Source organism: Perognathus longimembris, chromosome 8 (genome assembly GCF_023159225.1).
Source record: "Perognathus longimembris pacificus isolate PPM17 chromosome 8, ASM2315922v1, whole genome shotgun sequence".
Lineage (NCBI taxonomy): Eukaryota > Metazoa > Chordata > Mammalia > Rodentia > Heteromyidae > Perognathus > Perognathus longimembris.
In genome coordinates this window covers 1,255,692-1,281,241 of record NC_063168.1, presented here as the reverse complement: position 1 = coordinate 1,281,241, position 25,550 = coordinate 1,255,692, and the positions used below count along the sequence as shown (strand labels likewise).

General features: G+C 65.5%; 4 protein-coding genes across 4 annotated transcripts; 1 reads left to right on the top strand and 3 right to left on the bottom strand.

Moving 5' to 3' along the window:
• Window positions 1-396: 396 nt before the first annotated feature.
• Ankrd23 (ankyrin repeat domain 23) lies at window positions 397-5,161 on the bottom strand. Its single transcript, XM_048353497.1, is given in 11 exon segments — window positions 397-492; window positions 555-653; window positions 745-843; window positions 928-954; window positions 956-1,027; window positions 1,101-1,199; window positions 1,361-1,480; window positions 2,627-2,752; window positions 2,881-2,954; window positions 2,957-3,020; window positions 5,120-5,161. Coding segments are annotated over 11 exon segments (918 nt in total).
• A 67-nt stretch (window positions 5,162-5,228) lies between these two features.
• Ankrd39 (ankyrin repeat domain 39) lies at window positions 5,229-10,995 on the bottom strand. The gene is made up of 4 exons (XM_048352308.1): window positions 10,855-10,995; window positions 7,464-7,567; window positions 6,523-6,726; window positions 5,229-5,573 (listed from the first exon to the last, which is right to left on the bottom strand). The coding sequence occupies exons 1-4, from the start codon at window positions 10,952-10,954 to the stop codon at window positions 5,430-5,432; spliced, it is 552 nt and encodes a 183-aa protein (XP_048208265.1). The 5' UTR covers window positions 10,955-10,995; the 3' UTR covers window positions 5,229-5,429.
• Window positions 10,996-13,471: 2,476 nt separating this feature from the next.
• Sema4c (semaphorin 4C) lies at window positions 13,472-19,949 on the bottom strand. The gene is made up of 14 exons (XM_048352291.1): window positions 19,831-19,949; window positions 18,138-18,286; window positions 17,831-17,893; window positions 17,644-17,742; window positions 17,466-17,562; window positions 17,235-17,351; window positions 16,995-17,146; window positions 16,714-16,889; window positions 16,394-16,538; window positions 16,067-16,289; window positions 15,864-15,976; window positions 14,869-15,026; window positions 14,720-14,787; window positions 13,472-14,575 (listed from the first exon to the last, which is right to left on the bottom strand). Exons 1-14 carry the CDS (start codon window positions 19,937-19,939, stop codon window positions 13,746-13,748), a joined length of 2,499 nt encoding a protein of 832 aa, XP_048208248.1. The 5' UTR covers window positions 19,940-19,949; the 3' UTR covers window positions 13,472-13,745.
• A 452-nt stretch (window positions 19,950-20,401) lies between these two features.
• LOC125356789 (basic proline-rich protein-like) lies at window positions 20,402-22,599 on the top strand. Its single transcript, XM_048353496.1, has 2 exons — window positions 20,402-20,500; window positions 20,914-22,599. The coding sequence occupies exons 1-2, from the start codon at window positions 20,402-20,404 to the stop codon at window positions 22,597-22,599; spliced, it is 1,785 nt and encodes a 594-aa protein (XP_048209453.1).
• The last annotated feature ends 2,951 nt before the right edge of the window (window positions 22,600-25,550 follow it).

Below are 25,550 nucleotides of genomic sequence, written 5' to 3'. Positions count from 1 at the left end.
TGCCCACCGCCCTCACAGCCTGCCAGAGCCGCTCCGGACCCCATCAGGGCTGCCACTGACAGCCAAGGCCTTCCAGGGGCAGCCGCACAGCGCCGGGCACCTTCACGCCTCACCTCGGCGGCACCCGGTCCCGGACACAGCTGCCGGCTGCGCCTGACTCGCCACCCCCGGGACTCTGGCTTCCGTGGGGGGCCAGGGCCGCGCCTGACTCGCCACCCATCCCCGGGAGACTGGCTTGGGGCGGGCGGGGTTGGCCAGGGCCAGTCTCCTGTCCCGGGCACCAGGCCCAGCCTGCTCGCTGGCCGCCCTGGCTTTGCCTCTCGCCCCACCCCGAGCCCCAGGAGCGCAGCTGCGGGGGTGGGGGGTCCGGGGCTGCGGGAAGGCCGGGCGGGGCCCTCAGCTCCGGGTGCGGGGGTGCCCGGCGTGGGCCTGCAGCGCTTCCTGGATGCCCCGCTGCCAGTGTCGGGACAGCTGCACGGGAGTCAGGGCGGCCTGCAAATAGGGTGCCGGTTCAGCGCGCCCCACCGCCCCGCCCCCGCGCGCCCCGCACTCACGGCGTTCCGCACGCCCAGCCCGGCGCCGTGGAGCAGCAGCAGCCTCGCGGCTCGGTGCTGGCCGTGCCGCACGGCCTCGTGGAGCGCCGTGTCCCCCTCCTGCGGAGAGAGGGCGTCGGGGCCGCGGCCCGCACCCCCCCCCCCCCGCCTCCCGGCGGCCAGCACCCGCCGTCCCCTCCCGGAGAAGCACCTGGTCCTGCGCGTCCAGGCGGGCGCCACACGCGATGAGGTGCTCCACGCAGTCGGGGTGCCCGGTGCGCACCGCCACGTGGAGGGGGGTGCTCCGGATCTGGGGGGACCCGGGCTCAGAGTCTGGATTACGCCTCCTCTCCCACAGGCCGCGGTGCCCGCCACGGGCCCCGCGCCCCCTCACCTTGTCGTGCGCATTCACCCGGGCCCCCCCGCTCCAGCAGCCGCTTGAGGACGCCCAGGTGTCCGCCGCGGCAGGCCCGGCACGCCGGCGTCCGGTCGAGCTGCAACGGGAAGCGGCAGGGCCCGTGACCGCGAGGGCGGGGATGCGGCCACGCCTGCCCCGCCACTCCTCACCAGGTCCCGGGCATCCACGGTGGCGCCGGCCGCCAGCAGCGAGTCCACCAGCCGCGCGTGGCCCCTCAGGCAGGCCCAGTGCAGCGCCGTGCGGCCGAGCTGCGGGCGGGGACCCGCACGGGGTCAGGGCGGTCAGGGGGAGCTCGCGCCCCGCCCGTGCCCCGTGCCCCGCACCCCGCTCCGCCTGCTCGCGTGGCACAGGCCTCTCCTCCCAGGTCCCAGCCGGCACCAGCACACCGAGCCCCCATAAAGGCCACTACCTTGTCGTGCGCATTGGGGTCCCCGCCCTCGGCCAGGAACTTGTCCACCAGGGCTTCCCAGTTGTCCGCAGCCGCCTTCAGGAACAGCTCGGGGGGCACGGGCTCCGGCGGGGCCTGCGGCTGCGGGAGCAGAAAGACACAACGGTGGTCCCCGAGACGGCAGGGGGCACAGGCCCCGGCCGCAGGGCTGTCCTTCCGCCTCCAGAATGGACAGGAAGCGTGGGGAGACGCCCGGACTTCGCCTCCCCCCCAACCTCGCAGGTGCAGCTAGGATGCGGTCACCCTGTGTCCTAACTGCGCAGGAGGCCGAGCTCGGAGTCCTGCGGCTGGAAGCTGTTGAACGCGCGTGCACCGGTAGAAAGGCGGGCGGGAGCGGCCCGCGCTCCCTCAGCCTCGGGAAGACCAGCCCTGCCAACCTCCGCCAGAGCCGACCTCCACCGGCCCTGCCCAGAGCCGACCTCCACCAGAGCCGACCTCCACCAGAGCCGACCTCCACCAGAGCCGACCCCCGCCAGAGCCGACCCCCGCCAGAGCCGACCTCCGCCAGAGCCGACCTCCGCCAGCCCTGCCCAGAGCCGACCTCCACCAGAGCCGACCTCCACCAGAGCCGACCCCCGCCAGAGCCGACCCCCGCCAGAGCCGACCCCCGCCAGAGCCGACCTCCACCAGAGCCGACCTCCACCAGAGCCGACCTCCACCAGAGCCGACCCCCGCCAGAGCCGACCCCCGCCAGAGCCGACCCCCGCCAGAGCCGACCTCCGCCAGAGCCGACCTCCGCCAGCCCTGCCCAGAGCCGACCTCCACCAGAGCCGACCTCCACCAGAGCCGACCCCCGCCAGAGCCGACCCCCGCCAGAGCCGACCTCCACCAGAGCCGACCCCCGCCAGAGCCGACCCCCACCAGCCCTGCCCAGAGCCGACCCCCACCAGCCCTGCCCAGAGCCGACCCCCACCAGAGCCGACCTCCACCAGAGCTGACCTCCGCCAGAGCCGACCCCCGCCAGACCAGAGCCGACCCCCGCCAGAGCCGACCCCCACCAGAGCCGACCTCCACCAGAGCCGACCTCCGCCAGAGCCGACCCCCGCCAGCCCCCGAGCGTCAGGCCGGGGGCACTTTGTCACAGCCGCCCTAGCAAAGCACATGAGGTCTCCGACGGCTCCGTGTGGCTTCCTGGGCACTCGGGGTTCAGTGTGACCCCCCGAGATGGAAGGCTGCACCTTTACAACGCCAGCCCCGGCACACGAACAGCCCTGGCTCCTCACCCACCTCCACGGGCTCTGGTGTCCTGGGGGGGACTCCACGCCTCAGTGGTTTTTCTCTTCGCCTTTGAACCAAGTTTTCCAAGTCTCTCGCGTTCTCCAGGTTTAGCCTGGAGCTGCTGAATCGTTCCAGCTGGGACAGAAAGGGGCACAAGTCAAGCAGAGGGCCGCGCACAGGGGACGTGCCCAGGGCTCCAGAGCCCCTCACCCCAGCGCCGCCCACGGTGGCCATCTTGTTCCCCCAGCACCACTCCCTCTCGCCTTCTTCTCCTCTTCCCGATTCAGCTGCTCGAAGGCCGCGGCCTCTCGGCGGCCCAGCCTCCAGCCCCGAGGCCGCCCCCAGGGTCGGGAGTGCCACCGCCCAGCCCCAACACTTTCCTTTCCACTTGCTCGCCCCCTACCTGGAGGACAGGGTGGGGTGAAGGATCGGGAGGCGGGAGGCGTGCCCAGGAGATGGCTGAGCAGCGGGGACCCCTGCACAGTCAAGCTGGGCACCGTGCTCGCCCGCTCTGCCCTTCCGAAAGCCCAGACACCTGCGGTTCTTCCCGGCCGTGGCCGTGGCCAAGGCCCAGGGCCACGTCCGCCGCTCACTGTGCTCCCGCCAGCAGGCCACGGTGGAGGCGTGTGAGGAGATATTTACACCCCCCGCATTCCCGCTAGGTCACATCACACTGCCACCCAGCTGGAGCTCAGGGCCAAGCTGCTGCCGCCCGCAAACCCCTGGCTTCAGCGCTTGGCGACACCATTTCTAGTCTGTAAAATGGGCTCCAGCTGCCAGCAGCCAGGGGCTCTTTCCTGTACTCTTGCAGCTTAGGTCTGAGGTCAGCCTGGGCAGAGAAGACCAAGAGACTCTGATCTCCAGTTAACCACAGGGGTGGGAAGAAAGCCAGAACTGGAGCGGGGGGGGGGGGGGGGGGCTCAACGGGTTGAGTAGCAGCTGTAAACTCTAAGCCCCAAGTTCACATCCTGCTATTGGCAAAAAAAAAAAAAAGGATGCCAGTGATTGCAGCCTGTCACCCCAGCGACTCAGGAGGCTGAGATCTGAGGATCGCAGTTCAAAGCCAGCCATGGCAGGAAAGTCTGTGAGACTCTCATCTCCACTTAACCACCAGACAACTGAAGTGGCGCTGTGGCTACCCTTGAGCAAAAGAGCTGCGGGACAGTGACCAGGCCGAGCTCAAGCCCCATGACAACAACAAGATGCAAGCCACTCGAGGCCCACAGCAAGCCCTAGCACGAGGCTCTGAGCCAAAGAAACAGCCAGCTACACACGTATCTCCAAAGCCTCCACTCCCCACAGCCAGTCTTAGTGTGGAAGGACACCCTCCGTGCCGCTCCGTCCCCAGCGAGCAGTGAGCACCACACCCAGCCGCGCAGCAACCTGTCCTCAGCCACCCAAGCCAAAGCTGCTCCTTCCGAAGCCACCCGACTTCACCCAGCGTAGGCCCAGAGCTGACTTGACCTTTGAGAGGAAATTAGATAGCCAGGCTAGACCGAGCAGCGAGGCAACTGAGGCTGCAGGAGAGCCAGCGGGGGTGAGGCAGCCCGGGGGGAGGGGGCGCCTGTGGAAGAGCTCCAGAAGGCTGAGGGCTTGGGGAGACGTGGAGCTGTTCAGGGAAACACAGTTCTCCGCAACAGTGGCACATGCCTAGAACCGGAAGGGCCGGGGAGGCTGGGGTCTAGAGGACTGTGGCTCATAGCCGTCAGAAAAGCTTGTTAGAACCCATCTCCAAAACAGCCAGCAGAAAGCAAGGGCTGCAAGTATGACTCAAGTGGTAGAAGAATGCTAAATGAGAGTCTGAGGGCCCTCAGTTCAAATTCCAGTAACCACCTCCAAAAAAACAGCTACTCAGGAGGCTGACCTCAGAGTGCTGGGGTTTAAAGCCAAACCCAGCAGACAAACCCGATTCTCTTATCTCCAGTTAGCCAGCAAAAAGACAGACGAGGAGGAGCTCAACCGTAGAGCACCTGTCTAGGAAGTGCAAGGCCCTGAGCTCAAATTGAGCAGGAGCGGGGTGTGAAAAGCTAGCGCTCAAGAGCTCCTGATGATTCTTGCGGCCGTGAGCCCGGGCAGCAGTTCAGTGCGTGTCCGTACATGATCACTGTCTGGAGAGGTGCCATGATGGGGAGACACCTGCTGCTCTTCCCATGGGAGTCTGTGCTTCACCCCATCGACATGTTTGCAGACTTGACCCTTCTCTGCTAGAAAACAGGCATTTCCCTCACCCGCTTTTCTTCCAAAGACACCCCGTGCCTCAGCGCACATCGGATGCGTCCTGGACGCGTGCTCTACCACCGCGCTGCGCTCCATCCCAGCACGCAGCCTCCTAACCGCCACTGCGCACACATCTTTGTGACAACGGATGACTCTCCTGGAAGCTGCAGTGAAGTAAGTCGCTCCCGTGCACACGCGCGCACACTCCCTAGTGCCTTTCCTAGATCACTCGCGCATCCCCGGAGGGACCCCCCCGCGAGGAGGCCACGCGGGCACGGCACTCACCGCTGTGGAAAGCAGCTCAGCCGCCTCAGTCGCTATTTCCATCAGTGCTTACAGTGTGGAACTCTTCTAGCTCAGTCTCTTCTTACCTTGCATTTTACCTTTGTGGGGGTGCAGTCAGAATATAGCTTTATTTTTCTCTAAATGGATAGATGGTGCTACATGAACTTAGGAGGGGATCGCATGTCCAGCCGGAAGCTTTCCGGCCACACGGGGCTCTGCTCCCCACCCTGCAGTGTGGGCGCTGAGCCGTGCAGGGCACGGAGATAGAGTCTGTGTGCCCTTCAACGGCAGCTGGAGGGGAAGGAGGCGCTCAGCCGGCCAGCAGGTCCCATAAGTCACTGTCGCAGGGCAGCAGGTCACATGCCAGCCGTGCTTTCCGGTCCCGCACGGCCTTCAGGCTTGGGCTATGTCGCAACAGGAGAGAGCAAATGTCCACGTGGCCCCTCTCTGCAGCCTGTGGAGACAGACCAGAGGCCCGGTCAGAGGCTCACGGGGCCCTGCGCATTTTTGCTCCACTCCCAGGACCTTCTTGCTCATAGACAGACAGAAGTCTGTTAACATGAAAACCCTAGGCTCTGAGCAGATCTCCGATTCCTACCAAATCCCAGTTACGTGGACACAGGTTTGTGTATCTCAGCACCTGACTTCTCTTTTCTAGTGACCTTTGCCCAGCAGCCATTCTTGGTCAGATCTTCATACTAAAAACAAGTACAAAAAATCCAGGTGCCTGTGGCTCACAACTATAATCCTAGCTATTCAGGAGGCTGAGACCTGAGGATCATAGCTCAAAGTCAGCCTGGGCAGGAAAGTGTGTGAGACTCTTCTCATCTCCAATTAACTACCAGAATGGAACTGAGGCTTAAGCAACAGCCTTAAGCTCAGGGACCGCACCCAGGCCCCAAGTTCAAGCTCCAGTACTGATGAAAGGAAGGCGGGGAGGAGCAGAGGGAGGGAGGGAAAAAGAAAAGAGGGAGGGAAGGAGAGGGGTGGGAGGGAGGGAAGGAGGGAACAGATAGGGAGGGGAAGGAAGCAAAGAAAAGATGAAGGGGAAAGGAGGGAGAGGGGGAGAGAGAGAAGATGTGCAAGCAGTTGGTAGAGCGGATTCCTTAAGGAGGGACGGAGAGGCTGAAGGACTAGGAGAAAGATTTCAGCGAAGGGTCCCTGGCTACAGCCTTGCGAGGGGACTTCAGGGGAGGTAAAGCAGTCTGCCTAAAAAGGAGGACCTGAAAGGCCCGATTGTCTGCATGAACCGTGGGTCTGTGCACGTCAACACCACGTGGCTGAGGCGAGCAGGTGACTTGTTCTCTTCGCTCTGCCTCCTTGTTTCCCCATGCATCCCGCAATGCACAGCTCTAACTCGTGGAGCAAGGGACGCTCTGGGTAGGGCGCGGCGTGGGCCGTACTTTGTGTAGACTGGTCATGCCGTCGCCATCTACCAGCTGGGGGTCGGACCCGTGTGAGAGCAGCAGGCGTGCAATCTCCGTGTGGCCGCAGTAGCTGGCCCGGTGCAGAGCTGTGGCCCCGCCGTGGGTCTGGGCGTCACACTTGGCTCCGCTTTCCAGCAGGAACTGGCAGACGGCATAGTGCCCGTTGCGGCTGGCGTAGTGCTGTGGGAGCAAGGATGGAGGTGAGCCGGCAGGCGGGCCGGTGACGTGACGGGGTGATGGGGTGACGGGCAGGAGCGAGGGGCCGCCTGCAGCGGCTGAGCTGCTTTATCCCTCCCACCGGCTTCCGCAGTGGGAGGCCTGGGATTAACAAGCATTCCTGCCGCTCAGGGCTGACAGGAAGATAAACTGCATCGTGGACAAACGTACAGCGGCGTGGGCGTGGGCGTGTGTGCGCGTAACGGTACTGGGATTTGAATTTAGGGCTTCGCACTCTCCACTGGCTTTTCTACGCAAACCTGGAACTCTACCACGTGAGTCACACCTCCCCTTTTGGCTTGTTGTGGCTGTTGTTCTTAACTGAAGATAATAGTCTCTTGGATTTGTTTGCACGGGTTGGCTTTGAACCAGGACCTTCACGTTTTAGCCTCTTAAGTAGCTAGGATTGCAGGCATTGGACTGATACGAACTCTTATACTAATTAATACACCTAAATTTATTGGATGCTTAAAAAAACAACAACTGCTGGAAGAGAAGAGAAGAGAAGATACAGGCTAAACACCAATCCCCTCCTCAGAGAGCAGGCGGCATCCCCAAACTGCAGCTTCTCTCTTGCAGGTGTGATGGCGTCTACCCAGAGCCCCAGCACTGGGGGCTGAGGAAGGAGGAGAGCTGGAGCCCCAGCCAACCTGGACGACACAGTGTGAGGTCCCCGTGTTCCCCTCCGCTCCCCAGCTTACCAGGGCGGTGTAGCCAGCCGAGTCAGGCTGGCTGGGGTCCGTGGCCTTCTGGATAAAATACTTCACTCGGCCCAGGTCTCCATTCAGTGCTGCCGACCAGATGCCTGCAGAAAGCCAACCAAGTCCTGAGCAGCGCAAAGCAGAGCCCTTGTGCCCCTCCTCCACCCTGGACGGGGGTTTCCCACCGCAGATGGGAAGACACTCCTTCATACAACCCACGGAAGCCAAGCCCTTCCTCCGCGCCTCGCTGGGAGCGGGCGACACAGGGGTGTCTTACTCGGGACAGTGGGGCAGGACACGCATAGACACCCCTTCCTCCCCCTTTAGGGCGGACGTGCAGGCACCCTGCACTCGGGAGGCGGAGCCCAAGGCCAGCCTGGGATACGCAGTGAGACACTCCTTCAAAAGCAAAACAAAACCCCTCAGATACAGAGGCTGCGTAAAGGATGGTGAAGATGTTCCAAGAGAAAGACACCTTCTCAAGTAAGGAAGAAAACTGCTGGTTACCAGTGGCTCACGCCTGTAATCCTAGCTGCTTAGGAGGCTGAGATCTGAGGATTGGGGTTCAAGGCTAGCCTAGGCAGAAAAATCTGTGATTCTAAAAAAAAAAAAAAAAAAGGCAAAGTGGAACTGTGGCTCAAGTGGTAGAACATTCATTAGCCTTGAGTAAAAAAAAGCGCAGAGGTAGCGCCCAGGCCCCAGAGCCCTAGGACAGGCACAGACGTTTTTCAAAAAAAGAAAGGGAGGGCTTGGGGATATGGCTTAGTGGTAGAGTGCTTGCCTCATATACATGAAGCCCTGGGTTCAATTCCCCAGCACCACATATACAGAAAATGGCCAGAAGTGGCGCTGTGGCTCAAGTGGTAGAGTGCCAGCCTAGAGCAAAAAGAAGCCAGGGACAGTGCTCAGGCCCTGAGCCCCAGGACTGGTTAAAAAAAAAAAAGAAGAAGCTGAGATCTAAGGATCGCAGTTCAAAGCCAGCCCAAGTAGAAAAGTCGGCGAGACTTTTATCTCCAATAAACTACAATAAAGCTGAGAGTGGAACTGAGCGTGCTAGCCTTGAGCAAACAGCAGCTCAGGGACAGCTCCCAAGCCCTGCGTTCGAGCCCCACAAGCCGCCATCTTCAGTAGCTAGGATTATGTGGTGGTTCAGGAGGATCGTAACTTGAAGTCAAGCCCAGGTGAAAAGTGTGTGAGACCCCATCTAAACAGGAAGGTGATGGTCCAGGACTGTGATCAGAAAGGGAGAACCTACTCAAAAATGACCAGAGCACAAAGGGTTTAGAGGAGTGGCTCGAGTGGTAGTTTCTTCCTCGAATGCATGAAGCCTTAAGGTCAAACTTCAGTAACACACACAGAGCTGAGCTACATGGCATGCTTCACTGGAAGTGTCAACAGTGGCCTAGGTGGGGGCCCAGGCATAAAGGGCCGATCTAGACCCTACTAGAAAAACAACAAAATCAGAAAGTGCTGGGGCCTGGCTCAAGTGTAGACCCCTGCCCAATAAGCCCAAGGCCCTGAGTGTTAACCCCACTACCACCAAAAAGTAAGACAGATAAGTAAGGGGGCTGGGAAGGTGGCTTAGTGGTAGAGAGCTTGCCCAGCATGCATGAAGCCCTGGGTTTGATTCCTCAGTACCACAAACAGGAAAAGCCGGAAGCGGCGCTGTGGCTCAAGTAGTAGAGTACAAGCCTTGAGCAAAAGAAGCTTGGGGACAGTGCTCAGGCCCTGAGTTGAAGCCCCAGCACTGGCAGATAATTTAAAACAAACCCTCAAATATTGGAAAAGGATCCTTCCACAGTTAGCCAAGGCAGTGTGAGAACATCCCACAAATGAGCATCTCAAAGACTACCAACGGCCAAACAGAAAAGCAATGGCTGCCAGGAATCCCGCCAGCACCAGCAGGAAAAGCGCCGGGTCCCCATGAGTCACGGGCTCTCAATGGCAGGTCTACCATGCTCACAAAGCCCAAGGGCGGCACGGGCACATCAACAGAACACTGGGGAAAACACCAAGACACAGAAAGAGATGTGAAGCAGAAGTATGTTACAATGTAAAATCAGCAAAATACAATGAAGAGTTGAGCCACACAGCAGACCCAGTGGAAGTGAGAATTAGTGCTTTGGAATTCACCCAAAATGCAGCACAAGATGGCAAAAAGAAATGCATTAAAGAGACATGAAGAAACACAGAAGACAGAACGAACTAAAATACACTGAAAGGAGTTGGGGATGGGGGAAGCACACTGGCTATAACTGGAAATAACATCTGAAAATTGCCCAAGCCAGGCTTGAATAGTGGCTCATGCCTATAACCCTAGCTACTCAGAAGGTGGAGATCTGAGGACCATGGTTCAAAGCTAACCAGAAAATTCTGAGACTTTTTTTTTTGGTGGGGTGGGAGGGGGGAGTCAGTTATGGGGTTTGTCACTGTCTGGAGGTTTTTCTCCTCAAGGCTAGCACACAACCACTTTGAGCCACAGTGCCACTTCCTGTATCCGGGTGGTTAATTGGAGATGGTCTTGCGGGAACTTTTCTCCCCAGGCTGGCTTCAAACTGTGATCCTCAGATCTCAGCCTCCAGAGAAGCTAGGATTGTAGGTGTGCCTGGCCTCCCGTGAAACTCTTAATTATTCAGAAATAAAGATAATCATTAGTCCTCAAAATTACATTAAATCTCAAGGAGGATTAGTAAAACAGAAGAGATAGAAGTTATACTGGGGCTGGGACTGTGGCTTAGTGGTAGAGTGCTTTCCTAGCATGCACGAAGCCCTGGGTTCGATTCCTCAGCACCACATAGACAGAAAATAGGCTCTGTGGCGCTGTGGCTCAGGTGGCAGAGTGCTAGCCTTGAGCAAAAAGAAGCCAGGGACAGTGCTCAGGCCCTGAGTCCAAGTGCTCCGGGGGGAGATGAAGGGGAGGATGGAAGTGGAACCCGCTTCCCTGAGGTGGTGGGAGGGGGGTTGAAGGGAAGGGTGGAAGTGGGAACCCCGCTTCCCGGAGGTGCCCGGTGGAGGGCTGCGCCCCTGGCGGTGGGGCAGCACGGCGGCTCCGGCCTCCCCGGGACAGCGAAGCGGCCGCCACCTGCCTGCCTTCTCGCCGGGCGGAGCGCGCTGAGCCCGCGTGCAGCCGGGGTCCGGGCGCGCTCCCCCGGGCGGGTGGGAGGCCGGGCCCCGAACGCCGCGGAGGCCGGGGCTTTTGCACACCGGTGCCTCCGTGTCACCTCCCGCACGCGGGCGCGGCGGGTCGCCCGCGGGGGTCCCAGCCACGCGGGGACGTGGGCTCCGCCCGGCCGCCCTCGGACTCCAGGCCCGGGACGCAGGCTCCGCCCGAGCCCTCAGCCCCGCCGCCCGCCGCCCGCCGCCCGGCCCCGGAGGGCCCGCGGCGCCTCACCGCGCTCGAAGTCCATCTCCTCCAGCGTCTGCTGCACGCCGGGCCCCGCCGCGGCGCGGGAGCAGCAGGCCGCGTCCGCGCACGGCCGCGGGGCCGCCATCCCGGCCTCCAGGCGCGCGGCCGGCCCGGGGCGAGGCGGGCTCCCCGGCGGCCGGCGGCGCGCGCCGCGCTCCTCCCCGTCCCGCCCCGCCCCGCCCCGCCGCGCCGGAGCTGGCCAATCCCGCGCCGCGCTCCTCCCTGTCCCGCCCCGCCGCGCCGGAGCCGGCCAATCCCGCGCCGCGTTCTTGGTGCCGGAGCCAATCGCGGGGCGCGAGGCCTCGCTGCTCCGGGCCGCGCGAGGGCGCGCGAGGCTAAGCGAAGGGCGACGGCGGGGCCGGGGCCGTGCGGGAGGGCGGGGGGGAGGGCGGGAGGGGGCGGGAAGGCCCGGCCCCCGACGCCCCGCGGGCTCTCCTCGGGCCTTCTGCCCCCCCTTCCCTGCGCCTCCCGAGCCCAGGGCGCCCCCCCACCGGGAAACCGCTCCCTCCCCTCGCCTAGTCACCTAAAATCCAGCGGGGAAGCAGGGCCTTGTCCTGTGGCCAGCCCGGGGGCGGGCCGGGGCCCCCACCCTCCGGTGCGCAGGGGGCCCCCCGCCATCCAGAAGGCCCCCGCCCTCCGGTGCCCAGGGTACCCCCCGCCCTCCGGTGTCCTGGAAGCCCCCCTCACCCTCCAGGAGACCCCCCTCACCCTCCAGGAGACTCCCCTCACCCTCCAGGAGACCCCCCTCACCCTCCAGGAGACCCCCTCACCCTCCAGGAGACCCCCCCCCACCCTCCAGGAGGCCCCCCTCACCCTCGAGACCCCCCCACCCCCCAGGAGACCCCCTCACCCTCCAGGAGACCCCCCTCACCCTCCAGGAGACTCCCCTCACCCTCCAGGAGACCCCCCTCACCCTCCAGGAGACCCCCCTCACCCTCCAGGAGGCCCCCCCTCACCCTCCAGGAGACTCCCCTCACCCTCCAGGAGACCCCCCCTCACCCTCCAGGAGACCCCCCCTCACCCTCCAGGAGACCCCCCCTCACCCTCCAGGAGACTCCCCTCACCCTCCAGGAGACCCCCTCACCCTCCAGGAGACCCCCCCCACCCTCCAGGAGACCCCCTCACCCTCCAGGAGACCCCCCCCACCCTCCAGGAGGCCCCCCTCACCCTCGAGACCCCCCCACCCCCCAGGAGACCCCCTCACCCTCCAGGAGACCCCCCTCACCCTCCAGGAGACTCCCCTCACCCTCCAGGAGACCCCCCTCACCCTCCAGGAGACCCCCTCACCCTCCAGGAGACCCCCCCCACCCTCCAGGAGGCCCCCCTCACCCTCGAGACCCCCCCACCCCCCAGGAGACCCCCTCACCCTCCAGGAGACCCCCCTCACCCTCCAGGAGACTCCCCTCACCCTCCAGGAGACCCCCCTCACCCTCCAGGAGACCCCCCTCACCCTCCAGGAGGCCCCCCCTCACCCTCCAGGAGACTCCCCTCACCCTCCAGGAGACCCCCCCCCCACCCTCCAGGAGACCCCCCCTCACCCTCCAGGAGACCCCCTCACCCTCCAGGAGGCCCCCCCACCCTCCAGTGTCCTGGAAGCCCCCCTACCCTCCAGGAGGCCGCCCCACCCGCCGCTGTCTCCGTGCCTCTGCGTGTGTCCCCCACGCCTGCAGGCTTGCTAAGAGGGGTCCAGAGCTGAATCCACTTGGGGACACCCAGGACGTTGGCCCACTCCGGGGGACACCGTGGATGGCGGCTCCGCCCGTCGGGGCCCTGTGCCTGCACTGGGAGGGCGCGGGCTCGGAGCTCACCGGGTGGCAGCATGGAGACCTCGGTCCCCGGGGGCCCAGGAGGAGCCCCCAGCCTCCCGGGGAGGTGCCCTCCTTGGGACTCCTCACCACCCCTTCCCCGGCTGTGGGAATTCAGGCCGCCCACCCCTCCCGCTGGCGGGCACCCAGGGCTGGCTCCCGAAGCCCGGCCGCCCCTCCCTTCGGAGGGCCCTGCCCTCGCGGCCCCACGGATGGGCTTTTGTCCAGATCTTTGTCCAACGTTTCATGGTCTCCATTTTATTTGTCAATATAAAAATACTCAAATATTTACAACAAATAAATACGCGGGGACACAATAAATTACACCGTGAGGAGCCCTTTGCCCTGTTCCCGGCCGGGAGAGGATGTCAGGATCCACGCATGCCCGCCCCCCTCCCCCCACCTTTCCTACCCAGCGCGGGAAGGGGACAAGTACAAACACCACCGATCGGGGGGCCGCGCGGGAGGCCCTGCCCACCCTGCCCCCCCCACGGAGGGGCGCCACCTCCCTCCCCCCACCCCGAACACATTCACAGCCCGAGGAGCAGGCGCCGGCCAGCCCTGCACGCCCCCCCAGGGGCACAGCCCCCTGCCCCGCCCCCTATGTACATGGCTGCCCCTCGCTGGGGGCAGGTGGGGGGAGCAAAGTGACCCAACCCCTTCCCCTTCATAGCTCCGAAGACTCGCCAGGACCCCAGGCCAAGGGAAGACTTGAAACAGGAAGGTCATGCCACACACCCACCCGCACACGCGCACAGACACGCACACGCACAGACACGCACGCACACAGACCCGCACACAGACCCGCACGCAGACCCACGCGCACACGCACACAGACGCACGCACACACTCAAACTCCTGCCTTGGACAGTTTGGCTGCCGGGGTCCCACGTGGCCGAGACTCACAGAGGACCGGGCCTCCCGGGAGGCCGAGCCCCGGCGAGCCCCGCGGAGCGGCGCCCGTGGCCGGGCGGGCCCGAGCCCCCGCCGGCCGTGTCCCTGAGGTAGCTGGTGCCTGTGCAAAAGGAGGCGCTGCACCCCCGCGCGCGGAGACGCGGAGGGGGGCTCCCCTCATACCGAGGACTCCTCGGGGTTGGAGTCCGGCAGCGGCTGGCGCTGCTGCAGCTTGCGCCTCAGTTCGTCCGCGATCTCGGGCAGGGGGTTCCCCAGCCCCGCGCGGTCCTCCCCGCCCAGCTGCAGCCGCACGTAGCCGTTGGCGTTGGAGCTGCGCCCGCCGCCCAGGTGCAGCCGCGTCGGGGAAGGCAGGGGCTGGCCGGGGATGCCGGCGGGCGGAGAGGGGGGCCCGCCCCCCGGCTGGCACCGGGCGTGTCCGGGCACGATCTTGAGGGAGCCGTCCGAGTAGTAGTAGCCAACCGGATCCCAAAGCTTCTCGTCCGTTTCAGGGCCGGGCCGGAAGGGGGGGCTGGCGGGCTCCTTGGGCAGCTCCAGGGGGTACACCAGGGTCCTCTCGGCGGCCTTGGAGCCCTTCTCCAGCTCCTCCCGCAGCCGCCGGCGCAGCGACAGGACGAGCAGCAGCAGCACCAGGCACAGGGCCCCCAGGGCCACCACAGCCAGCCACACCAGCCCCAGGTTCTCCAGGGGAGCCCGGGCCTCCAGGGTCACGGAGGGGCCCGCGACGACGGCCACCAGGTAGCCCTCTGCGGCCAGCCGGGCCCCCTGCTCCTCCGAGAAGCAGTGGTAGGCCCCGGCGTGCCGCGGCTGGGCAGCCATCACCACGAGCGCCTGCAGCTGGGCGTCGTACAGGAAGGAGCCAGGCTGTTCCACGGGCAGGTCTCGGCCCCCAAAGGTCCAGCGGGCGCGGGCCAGGTTGGAGGAGAGCCGGCAGGGCAGCACCAAGTCTGTGCCGGCTACCACCGTGATGTTTTTGGGTGTTAGCCTGACTGCGGTGGCAGAAACAAGAGAGGAGAGTGAGTGCAGACACCCCAGGATGATGAGAGGCAGAGCTCCTCCTCCCCCTCGCCCCCTAGGACGAGGCAGAGATTCCAGCGTGGCCGAGGGCCCGCCCATCCCCACGGGAGGCGTACCTTTCCTAGTGCGCAAGTTGCAGATGCCCGAGGTGTCCAGGCCCGACACGTGCTGCATCAGCAGGGATCTGGCCGGGAAGCAGGGGGTCAGCGGCTCAGCCCCCCGCCCCGCCCCGCCCCCAAGCTGGTGCCCACGGAGCCCCTCTCACCCAGAGTGGCTGCCCACGGCCACGCAGCGGCTGGCGTTGACATTCCAGGCACAGGAGGGGTCCCGCGCCAGGACGCAGTCCACGCAGGAGCGGTACTTCCCGCAGTCGGCCAGGGGCAGCTGTGCCAGCTGCGAGCGAGAGCCCGCAAAGAGCAGCTTCTGCAGGAAGATCGGGCGCGGGAGGGTCAGGCCGGCCGGGGACCCACAGCGCCGAAGGCACCCAAGGAGGGAGCAGCCCCCGGGCCTGCAGATGGAAACCTTGAAACACTCAGAGGGCTTACAGGTCGGCAAGCTTAAGCACCTTACAAACGTGACCTTATTAGACAGGGACAGCGACTGGCGAGGCGAGATGTAATCACACACGCGCACACACACACGCGCGCGCGCACACACACACACACCTCAAGCCCAGGCAGCCTGCACAATAGCACCCGCACAGCATCCTAAGGTGTTTTCCTGTCTGAGTGGTGCCCGGCAATCTCTGTTTATTCAGCCCCACACTTTCCTTTTGCTATTATTCTGCTATTATTTCACGTCACAATAGCTGGTAAAAGGCAAACAAACAAAAAGCCAGAGGGCGCTGCAAATATGCCAGAAAGGAGCTCTGCATGGGGCGAGGAGAACATGCGGGCACCCCAAGAGAAGCGAGAGGAAGCAGAGGGTCTGGCCCGGGGTCGCCGACCCCCCAGGACGGCGTTCCCAGTGCCCCCTGGCAGGGACAGGAGGGTGCGGGCAGAGCCTGGCCCACCTCGGCGAGGCCTGGTGGAAGCCTGCGAGCAGTTGCCAAGGCTTGGTTCTGGGAACGCGGCCCCCGGGGAGCACTATAAATAATGGCCCCGCGTGTGGCGTGCAAAGTCCCTGATGGTAGCACGCGCGTACTTCCTGGAGCTCGCCGGAGCTCAGCCAGGTGTTCCTGCACTGGCCAAGCAGACCTACGGAGGGAGCGGGGCAGGTGGCATTAGAGACAGCAGCGCGCGGGGGGCCTGACTTCGCTACCTTGCTCTGCGACAACACCAAGCTTTCCACGGGCTCCTGGTCAAACACCTGCAGCTCCTCAATCAGGTGCACCCAGGGCCCCAGGCTCACGGCCTTCAGCAGCCAGCCGTCTCCTGGAGGGGGGGGTGCGGGAGGCGCAGGTAAGCGAGGGGACCCAGGCCCGGGGCGCCCGCTCTCCCTGCCGCGCGCCCCTGGGCACCCACCTGTGCCGATGAACAGCACCGTGTAGGTGGCCCCATCGAGCCCCGTGACCCGGTCAGCCACCAGCTGGGTGAAGTTGGTGCCCTTCTTCACGAGCAGGGGGCGGCCCCAGCGGGGCCCCACCTGCTCCTCCATCAGCGGGTGTTTCTTGATGAAGTTGAGGGTGTTGTCCGGCAGCTCCAGGGAGCTGGCGTAGCCGTGGCTGCGGTGCCAGTTGTTGATGCACTGTGCGGGGTCAGGGTGGGGGAGGGCCGTCAATCAGCCAGGAAGAGGGGCGCCCGCCGGGGCCCGACGATGGGCGCACGTGCCCCCCCCCGGGGGGGACTCACCGAGCCGGGCCGAGGGCTGGGGACGGGGTCGGTATAGCGGCCCCACTTCTGGGCCTGCTCGTGGTACTCCTTGTAGGGGCCCTCGAACACCCGCTGGATGTCTTTCAGCTGGTACTCACAGACAGCCGACAGGTCCACGTCACCCCTGAGACGGCGGGGGGCGATCTCCGCGTCAGGCCTGGCGCCCGCCTCCGCCCACCCTTCCCCACCTCCGGGAGAGCGTGTCGGGGAGGGGCAGCGCGTGCTCCGTGCGCTCCCTCCCCCGCACCCGGGCCTCCCTCCCGTCACCTCTCCCACCCCGGGATTCCCAGGGAGCTCACCAGCGCGCCCGGAAAACCCCGAAGAAGGTGGTGTTGTGCCAGGAGGCGCCCCGCAGGGTGTGCACGCCGCGCAGCTGGTTGAAGTAGAGCTGCCAGCCGGGCGCAGAGCAGGCCAGGCGCGCCTTTAAGAAGGTGGTCCACTTCTTCTGCAGGGTCCGCGCGCCGCCCATGTCGCCCTGGCAGACGGCGAGGGCCCGCGTGGGTGGGTGAGCGGCCGGGGGGGCCCAGCGGGGCCCAGGACGCCCGCCCCCCCCCCCGCCCCCCCGGCCCGGACTCGGTACCTTGCAGACGCGGGCCACGCGGGCCACCACCTGCTCCGCGTAGCAGTCGTACTCCACCGCCCGCTCGCTGAAGAAGAAGTAGATCTTGTCGTCGTCTCCCACGGCGCTCCCCACGCTCTCGGGGACGTAGGCGGAGGCGACAAAGTGGGGTTCTGCAGCAGAGCGGGCGGGCGGGCGCTCAGAGCACGCCCCCCCCCCCCGCGGGGCCTCCCACCACGCGCCCTGCGCCCCGGCACTCACCGTTCAGCCAGAAGGCCAGGTACTCGGTCTTCATGGGGTGGTGGGGCCCCATGTTCCGCAGGATGACGGGCTCCGTGCCCAGGAAGTTGTTGAGCGTAGCCGAGTACAGCTCGCCGTCTGCGGGAGGCGGGGGGGTCAGCGGAGGCGGCGCCGACACGCCGGCCCACGGGCCCCCCACGGGCCCCCCACGTCCGGAGACCCTGCCCCGCCGGCTTGGGGACAGCTACTCACCCACGAGGAGGCCCGTGTGGCCCTTGGCGGGGTCGTAGGGACACTTCCCCTTCCCGTCCTCAAACTCTCCGCTCCCCAAGGTGAAGGTGAGCACGTCCTAGGGGCAGGGGCAACGATGAGGGGGAGGCGCCGAGGCCACAGCCCGGGGGCCGGGGCCGGGCGCGCGGACGGCACTCACGATGTAAGCACACTTGGGCTGGAAGGCGTAGGTGCCGCACGCGTAGAGGTGAGAGGCGTTGTACGGCTGCAGGAAGCGGATGAAGTTGAAGCACTCCGTCTGTGGAGAGGAGAAGGGCCTCGGTCAGCGAGGACGTGAGGGCCAGAGCGCACGGAGGCCCCGGTGACGGCAGCGCCCGGGCACCTACCCGGTTGCTCTTCCCTTTCTGGATACATTCAGTCTTCTTCTCGGCTGGGGCCTCCCAGGAGATCTGGGGACAGAAGGGGGCCGGTCACCAGCAACGGCAGTGACGCACGTGCTCTTGCGTGGTGCAGCTGCGACATGAGGAACACCGAGTGGACGGTCCCGGGGTGTGAGGGCACGGTGCCGGGGAGGACCACCCCCCCCCCCCGGGGCGAGTGCCGCAGGAGGGGGAGAGCAGCTTGCGAATCTCCTCGCAGTTAGCGGGGCGGCCCTCCTCCGGCCGGAGTGCCTCCCGCGGCCCCACCTCTCACCACTCCTTGCAGCTCCAAGGCCTCCACGCTGAAGGCGAACAGCGCCTCCCGGGCCCCCACGTACAGAAGCCCGGGGCGCTCCGTCAGGGTCAGCGTCAGGAAGTCTTGGATGCCGGTTTGGGAGAATCGCCGCACAACGGTGGCCAGCTCTGCGTGGACAGAGACGAGGACGAGGCAGGAGTGAGCAGCCCCCCTGGGGTTCCAGGGGACCCCCCCCCCCGTGCACCCGCCTGGAGTCCTAGCCACACAGATGGTGGAGAGCTGAAGGAGGCAGGGTGAAGCCAGCCTGGGCAGCAAAGTCCGCGAGACTCCTACCTCCAGTTAGCCACCAGAAAGCTGCCAAGTGGAGCTGCCGCTCAAGCGGCTTCAAGCAAAAAGGTTCAGGGACGACACTCGGGCCCTGAGTTCAAGCTCTAGTACTGGCACAAAAAGAAACTGACATCCCTGGTGCAGACGCCAGCCAGGCCTGCCAGGACTTAAGGGCATTTTCTGAACAGGCTTCAGCTCTGACAGCCCCACCCCGGGCTCCCGGCCCTCCTCAGCCTGGGAAGAGGCAAATCCGGCTGGTAAGGAGGAAGGAAGGATATCTCGGCCACAGCTTCCGGCCAGAGGAAACCATCAGGCTGATGGCTCTCACTCTCAGGGTCCGTAGCGACTCCGGCTGGGAGCCGGGCGCTTCCTCCACACCCCACCTTCCTCTGAGGGTGTTTCCTTTCCTTCTTTGCACTGCAGCCCACGCCAGGGTCCAGGCGGATCCTGGCAGCCGATTCGGCAGAGCGGGAGTTAGGGAACAGTTAGAAGGAATTCCTTCACTCCAGCAGGACCCAAAGCACGTGCGAGCACATAGGGTCCTGGGACCGGCAAGGGGTGGCAAGAGGAGACATTGAAAGGGGTTGGGACGGGAGGCCTGGCCAGGGACCAGCAGTGGTGGCCCTGCAGCTTGAGGCCTGGGAAGCCCTGCTGCCATCCAATACATGCAGGGTGCAACATCGAGTCCTGTGGTCCTTGTCACACCACACCCCCCAACACCTGTTGTCTAATGGGTCCTGCCAAATCAGCCTCGGTCTTTGGAGGCCATGATGGGAGGGTTTCACTAGCACCGAGTGCAGCCTGTGGGAGGTGAGCTCATCCCAGATCCCCAGAGTGCGGCGATGACACAAACACCTGACATCACCGCTCACCCAGGTGTGTGTGCCCGAGGAGCACTGTCAGGACCTGGACCCCGCCACCTGGGCACCCATCCAGGGCCACCAAAAGACACTAGCAACAGGGCGGTCCACTGGGTGGATAATGGGGCTTCTGGAGATGGGGCTAGGAATCCTGGGGGGAGGGGGGAGTCTGGCTTACACCTGTCCCGGTTCTTCTGGCTCTGGGCTTTGGCACGAGTGATAATTCAAGAAGTGAGAGAGTGAAAGAATCTCTCTCTCTCTCTCTCTGCATGTCAGCAGCCAGGTCTGGGTTGGGGGTTAGCAAGAGGCTCCCCAGAGCTAGCCTAATTATCAGAAGAGAGCAAATCCCAGGTCCTGACTACCAGTTTTGAGTCCCTGGGGTCTGACACATTTCTTAGAAAGACACAGAGGAGTAAAGGCGACTCATAACTGGGGTGCTTCTTTAGCTGCATCCCTGCACTTTCTGCAAGCTCTGGTTTGCCCCCGGCCGCCCGTCCTGCCGCCCTCCCCCCTCCCATACTCACCCCCAGAAGATACTGTCTTCCGGGGCACGAGGTTCCACCACACCTCAGCCCCGATGCCCAGGCCCCAAAGCCCCGCCGCCAGCAGCCACGCCGCCCAGTGTGGGGCCATGGCACGCGCCCTGCGAGGAAAAGACGTGGTGAGCGTCACCGTCCAAGGAGCGCGCGGCACAGACCGCACACCTGCCCGAGCTCCCGGGAGCCCCTCGGACTCGCCCTAGCCCCCCACACCTGGCCGCGGGCCCCTTCCTCCAGAACCGGGGTCTCCCCGGAGGGCGAGCGGGGCCGGCCGGAGGCCTGGGAGGCATCAGGAAACGGGCTCCCCAGGTCCCCGGGCCATCCCCACTCCCAACAACAGGGAAGGAGGTGGAAAAGGCCTCAGCGGGGGCGGGGGGCGGACTCCACGCCCATCCTCCGGCCCCAAGACTTAAGTTCCCAACGCGAAGCCGGCGCTGCGAGGCCCCTCGGGGGCTCGGGTCAATGGCGCGGCGGGCCCCCCGCGGGGCGCCGGCCAGGTGCGCGCCCAGGCCCCGGCCGGCCTCCCGCCCCCCAGCCCCAGCCCGCCGCGCAGACAATGGCTACGCGGGGCCCGGGCCGGCTCCCCAGCCGCCGCAGCCCCGGGGGCCCAGCGTCCCCGGGCGCCTTTGTTGCCCGAGAGGGAGGCAGGAAGTGGGTGGGATGGGCGTGGGCACGGCCCGGCCTCCGCCCGTCCCCCCGCGCAGCCTGGGGGGGGACCCGGACCGGTGCAGCCGGGGATCGCCGCGCGGCGCGGGCGCGCGGGGAGAGGCAGAGGGCCGGGGCCCGGCGGGGGCGCGCGGGGACGGGCGGGGGGCTGAGGACCCGGCGGGGCTCCCCGGTCCGGGCCGGCGGGGACGCGCGCCCGGCGCCCGCGGCGATCCCCCGGGCCCGACGGCGCTTCCCGAGCCCGCGGTCGCGCCCCGCGGACCCCGGCCCGGGACGGCAGCGGGCCGGTCTCCGCGGCTCCAGCCGTGCGGGGCGCCGGGGCGCCGGGCCGCGGCCCCGCTCCGACCCCGGCCCCCGGCGCCCGCCCGCGGCCCCGGCCCCGGCCCTCCTCCCCTCCCCCAGCCCCGGGATTTGAATGCAAACAAAGCGGCGGCCCGGAGCGTGGCGGAGCCGGGCGGCGGACGCCCCCTGCCGGCCCGCGGCCCGCGCGGGAAGGGAGCGCGGCCGAGCGAGCGCCCCCGGCCCGGCGGCCCCTCGGGCGCCCTACCTTCCCGGCCCCGGCCCCGGCCCCGGCCCCCGCCCCGGCTCGGGTCGGCCCCGAGGCGCGCTCGCCGGGTCGCCCGCGCCGCGGAGCCCCCGCCCCCGGCTCCTCCCCGGGCCGCGGCGCGGGCGGAGGGCGGGGGGCGCAGGGCGGCGGGCTCCGGGCTCCGCGCCCCGCACCCAGCCCCCCGCGAGCAGCCGGCCGGGGACGGCGGCGCCCCGCGCGGGCCGGGGCCGCCGGGCTCGGGCCGGGGGCCTGGCTCGGCGAGCCCGCGCGCCGCCCCGGCGGAGCCGGCGGGCGGGGGGCCGCGGGGGGGAAACCCGATCCCACCGCCTCGGCCGCGGTCCCAGCCCGCCCCAAACTTTCCGCCGGGGGTGGGGGAGCCCGAGCCCCCGGCCGCGCGCCGGCCCGCACGAGGGGGTCCCCGCTGCCCCGGCCGCGCACGGCGCCGCAGCCCCGGGGCGCGGGCGGGATCCGGGCTGCCCCGCGCCCGCAGCCCCGAGCCCGGGCGGCGGGACAAAGCGGCTCCGGCCCCCCGCCGTCCCGGCCCCACTCACCTCTTCCCCCGCGCCGCGCGGCCGCCCGGGCGCCGCCCTCGCCGCCGGCCCCGACCCCCGCGCCCGCCCGCGCCGCCCGCCCGCCCGCGCTCGCCAGCGCGCCGCGGCCGCCCTCGCCTCCGCCCCGGGCCCCGGCTCGGCCCGCTCCGCACCCCGGGCTCGGGCTCCGGGCTCCGCGCTCCGCCGGGCGCCGGCTCTTTCTCCGCCGCTCCCCGCCCCTCCCCTGACGTCAGGCGGGGGTGTCGGCCGCGGCCGGGGGCGGGACGCGCGGGCCCGCCCCGGAGGGCGCAGCGACCCGCGGCCGCCGGGACGGATCCCCCCCCTCCCCCGGGCCCGGGCGGCGTGCGCCGCGGCGCTCGGAGCCCCGCGCGGGGCGGGCGGGCGGGCGCGCTCACCTGGCCGCCCCGAGTCTCCGGAGCCCCGCGGCGGGGCGCGCGGGCGAGTCCGCGGGAGGCCGGGGCGGGAACCCGAGCGCGCCGGGGGCGGGGCGGGGGCGGCCCGAGCGCTCGGCCCGCGGGCCCCCGCGCCGCCCACTGGACCCGGGGCTCCGGCCGCACGGAGCCCCCGGCCGGGCCCGAGAGCCCCTCGGGGCGGCGCCGACCCCCGGGCCCGAGCCCGGGGCCCCGGGGCGGCCGGGCGGCGGGGCCGCGGGCCGGGGGCGCCCCCGCCTCCCCACCGGCCTCTCCCCCGCAACTTGTAGCTCCGGCCTCCGGGGCGGGGCGGCGCTCCTGGCCGGCCCTCCTCCCCGCCAGCCCGCCCTCCCGCCCTCCCGCCCGGCAGGTGGACGGCGCGACCCCCGGGAGAGCGCCCCGCCGGCCCGGGCGCGGAGGGCCGGGCGCCGCGCCGCGCCGAGGGGGAATCCTGGAGGGAGGAGCGCACCCGGCCCTGTCAGCAGATCTGCGGCGTAAATCAGCCCGACAGCGGCCTTTGTTCCGAGTGAAAACTTGGCATCGGAAAAGTGGAGAGCAGAAGAGCAGTGGAGATAATTGAGAAAGCCCAGCTTGGCCTCCGTCACAATTGGGTCTTTGCTGCTCCATAGAAAGGCCCCTTCTCCCTCACTGGCCAAAGCTACATTTCCCAGCATCTTCCCATTGGGGAAAACAAAACAAAACAAGAAAAGACCTGTGGCCTCGGAGATGCTGGAGACAGAGGCCAGACCGGCCAGCTCCCTGCTGCAGTTACAGTCCCCGCTTTCCCTCCTCTTGGGTAGACCCTATCTATGTCCATTTAAGTTAGGGCAAATTGATGGGAAGATGCACCCGCATTTATTCTGAGCCTCAGATCTTGGCAATCTGCCCTTACATTTCCTCTACCCTCATGCCCACACCTTAACTAAATTGGCGTTGATAGGACTGGGAAGGGTAAGGCAGGAAGATCTTAAGTTTGAGGTCAGTGGGGCTATGAGACCAATAGGTGTTGTTTCTCCCATTATATCAGAAAGATTTAACAATTAGCCCATATTCATGTGACCAGCAGGGTCAGAATTTGTTGTTGGTCTTGGAGCTTGAACTCAGGGCCTAGGCTTTCGTGTTCACAGCTAGTGCTCTACCACTGTGAGCCATAGCTCCACTTGCAGTTTTCTGGTGGTTAATTGGAGCTAAGAGTCTTATTGACTTTGCTGCTTGGGCTGGCTTTGAGCTGCAGTCCTCAGATCCCAGCTTGCTGAGTAGCTAGGATTTACGGGTGTGAGCCGCCAGTGCCTGGCCAGGGCAGAGAATTTAAATTAGACCTTGGAGCTGAGAGTGGCGGCAGAAGTCTGTAGTCCAAGCTACTGGAGAGGCTGAAGCCTGGGAGATTGAGACTCACCGGGGCAACCTGGCAAGGCCCTATCTCAAGAAGGAAATAAAGCATGTCTTCCTACAGTGCTGTGCTTCCTGTTTTTCCCCATCTTCAAGCCCTTTAGGTGTGAAGGTTTCTAGGCAGAGACCTGAGCTCCCCAGCTCTCCCTCCAGCGTGGCCCCAGTGGAAAGTTTCGAAAGGCGGGTTGGTTTCACTGGCAGGGCCAGTGTTGTTCTGAACCCCAATGGCAGGTGTCGAGGTCCCTCAAGCCAGGGATGCAGGGGGAAAGCAGAAGCTTCCAGAGAGCCAATCCTTCACAAAGTCTCCTCAAAAACCAGGCTCCAGATACCCCCTCCCTTCCTACCCCTGTGCATTTCCTGCTACGCTCTGTTCATCCCAACATTGGCCTTTTCCGGGAGTGGGTGTCAGAGGATAAAGTTTCCTAGACTGATTATTTGCTCATGATTCATGTGTTTTAAGAAAAGGAAAAAATAAGGATTCCTGTGACTTCCATTAAGAAAAAAATTAATATGAAAGAGAGAGACAGACAGACAGACACTCATCTACCTGCCTGGCCTCTGCAGAGGCTACCTGGTGTGTTCTGTGGGATCTTAAGCCTGAAGACCCTGAGGATGTACTACATGCCTCACAAGGCTCCCAAGATGCCTCGGGGGCTAAGGCCAAGCTCAATAGATGGCCCAGGAGTGCCCCCTGGAAAGCAGACAGCCCTCCTGGTCTTAGGCCTTGGTGCCCTGCACTGGAACCGCTCGCTGACCCCGCTCTACAGGCAGCTCTCTGGCAAGCGGCCCAGGGCACCCACCGGTTCCTCCAGCCAAGGCCTCCTGGGCCGTTACCAAGGCAGTGGGGCGCTGCTCTCAGTCACCCACCGGGAAGTGAGAAGGTTTGGGTGAGCCACCCTTCAGGGAGCTTCCTGAGGGCCTGGAAACCCAGGGAGCTGGGACAGCGGAAGGCAGCTTCCTCTCTGCTTCCTCCCGGAGGAGAGTTATCACAGCCGTCCACCTGGGAAGCCTTTCCCTTCCCAGCCACTCCCTGTCGCCATCGCCGAAAGGAAGCAGGGAAGCGTCCGTCATCACAGCCCCGGATGCTGTTTTTCCAGTGGCCTCTGTCAGGATATCCCCTGCCTTTTCCCAGGGGCTTAAGGGTCAAAGAACTGGGCGGCAAATGGTGAGATTGCCAGCAATACTGCTACGTGCTTGGCGCTGAGGAAACCAGGTTTTTAAATGATCCTGGCCTGGTTTTAGATGGTGGGTCAGCTCCCAGACAGGGCCTGTGACAGGGCCCAGGGGGTAGTGCCCACTCTTGGGCGACCTCACAGAGCAAGCTTCTGCTCAGGTTACAGCCAGGTCTCTGGAGAGACTGAGTTGTCACCAACACCTCCTCCCCGCTTGGTGTCCGTTTCTCTCTCGGGGTTGAGCTGCGTGGGGAGCAGGGAGCCAGGCCTGGGGAGAGGACTCTAGATGTCTCCACTGATGGACACTTTGCTCCCTTCCTCACAACTGGGTAGGTGCAGCTTCAAGAACTGGAAACTCCCCATCCAGTGTCTCAAGTCTCCCTAGGCCTCACCTGTGCCTGGCGCTAAGAACAAAGAAGGGGAATTTCAAGGTAAATTCCAGGGTACGCACGGCCAGAGGCAGCGGGGAGGAGAAGCGCTGGCTCCCAGGAGCTCCTCTTCTCCAAGGCCGACCTGACGCTGCTGTGCTGTGGCCATGTCCCCAGCCAAGAGGCATGGGGATGCAGCCAGGAAGAGCAACCAGAGCTCTGAGTCAAGCCTGGCCCGGGAGGGGTTCTTCCACTCCGCAGGTGGCAAAGACTTCGAGGCAGAAAACGTGTCCCGCGTGGGCCGGACGCTGTGCCGGGCCCTCTGAATAATAGATGTCCCCAGCTCCCGGCATTCTGCAGACCCAGAGTGAGGTGGCTGTGCTGGCAACAGACCCAGGGAGAGATGGGATCTATTTGGGGGCTGTGCCACTTGCCCTAAAGTTCCTTCATTGGTGGGGGGGGGGCAGGGGGTATCTTTTAGTTAATCCACTTTGCCCTAACCCTTCATATATGAAAGGCGAGAAAGCTCCAGGAGAGACACTGGGATTCAGTTGATGAATGGGGTATGGGCTAATTTTTTTTTTTGGCCAGTCCTGGGCCTT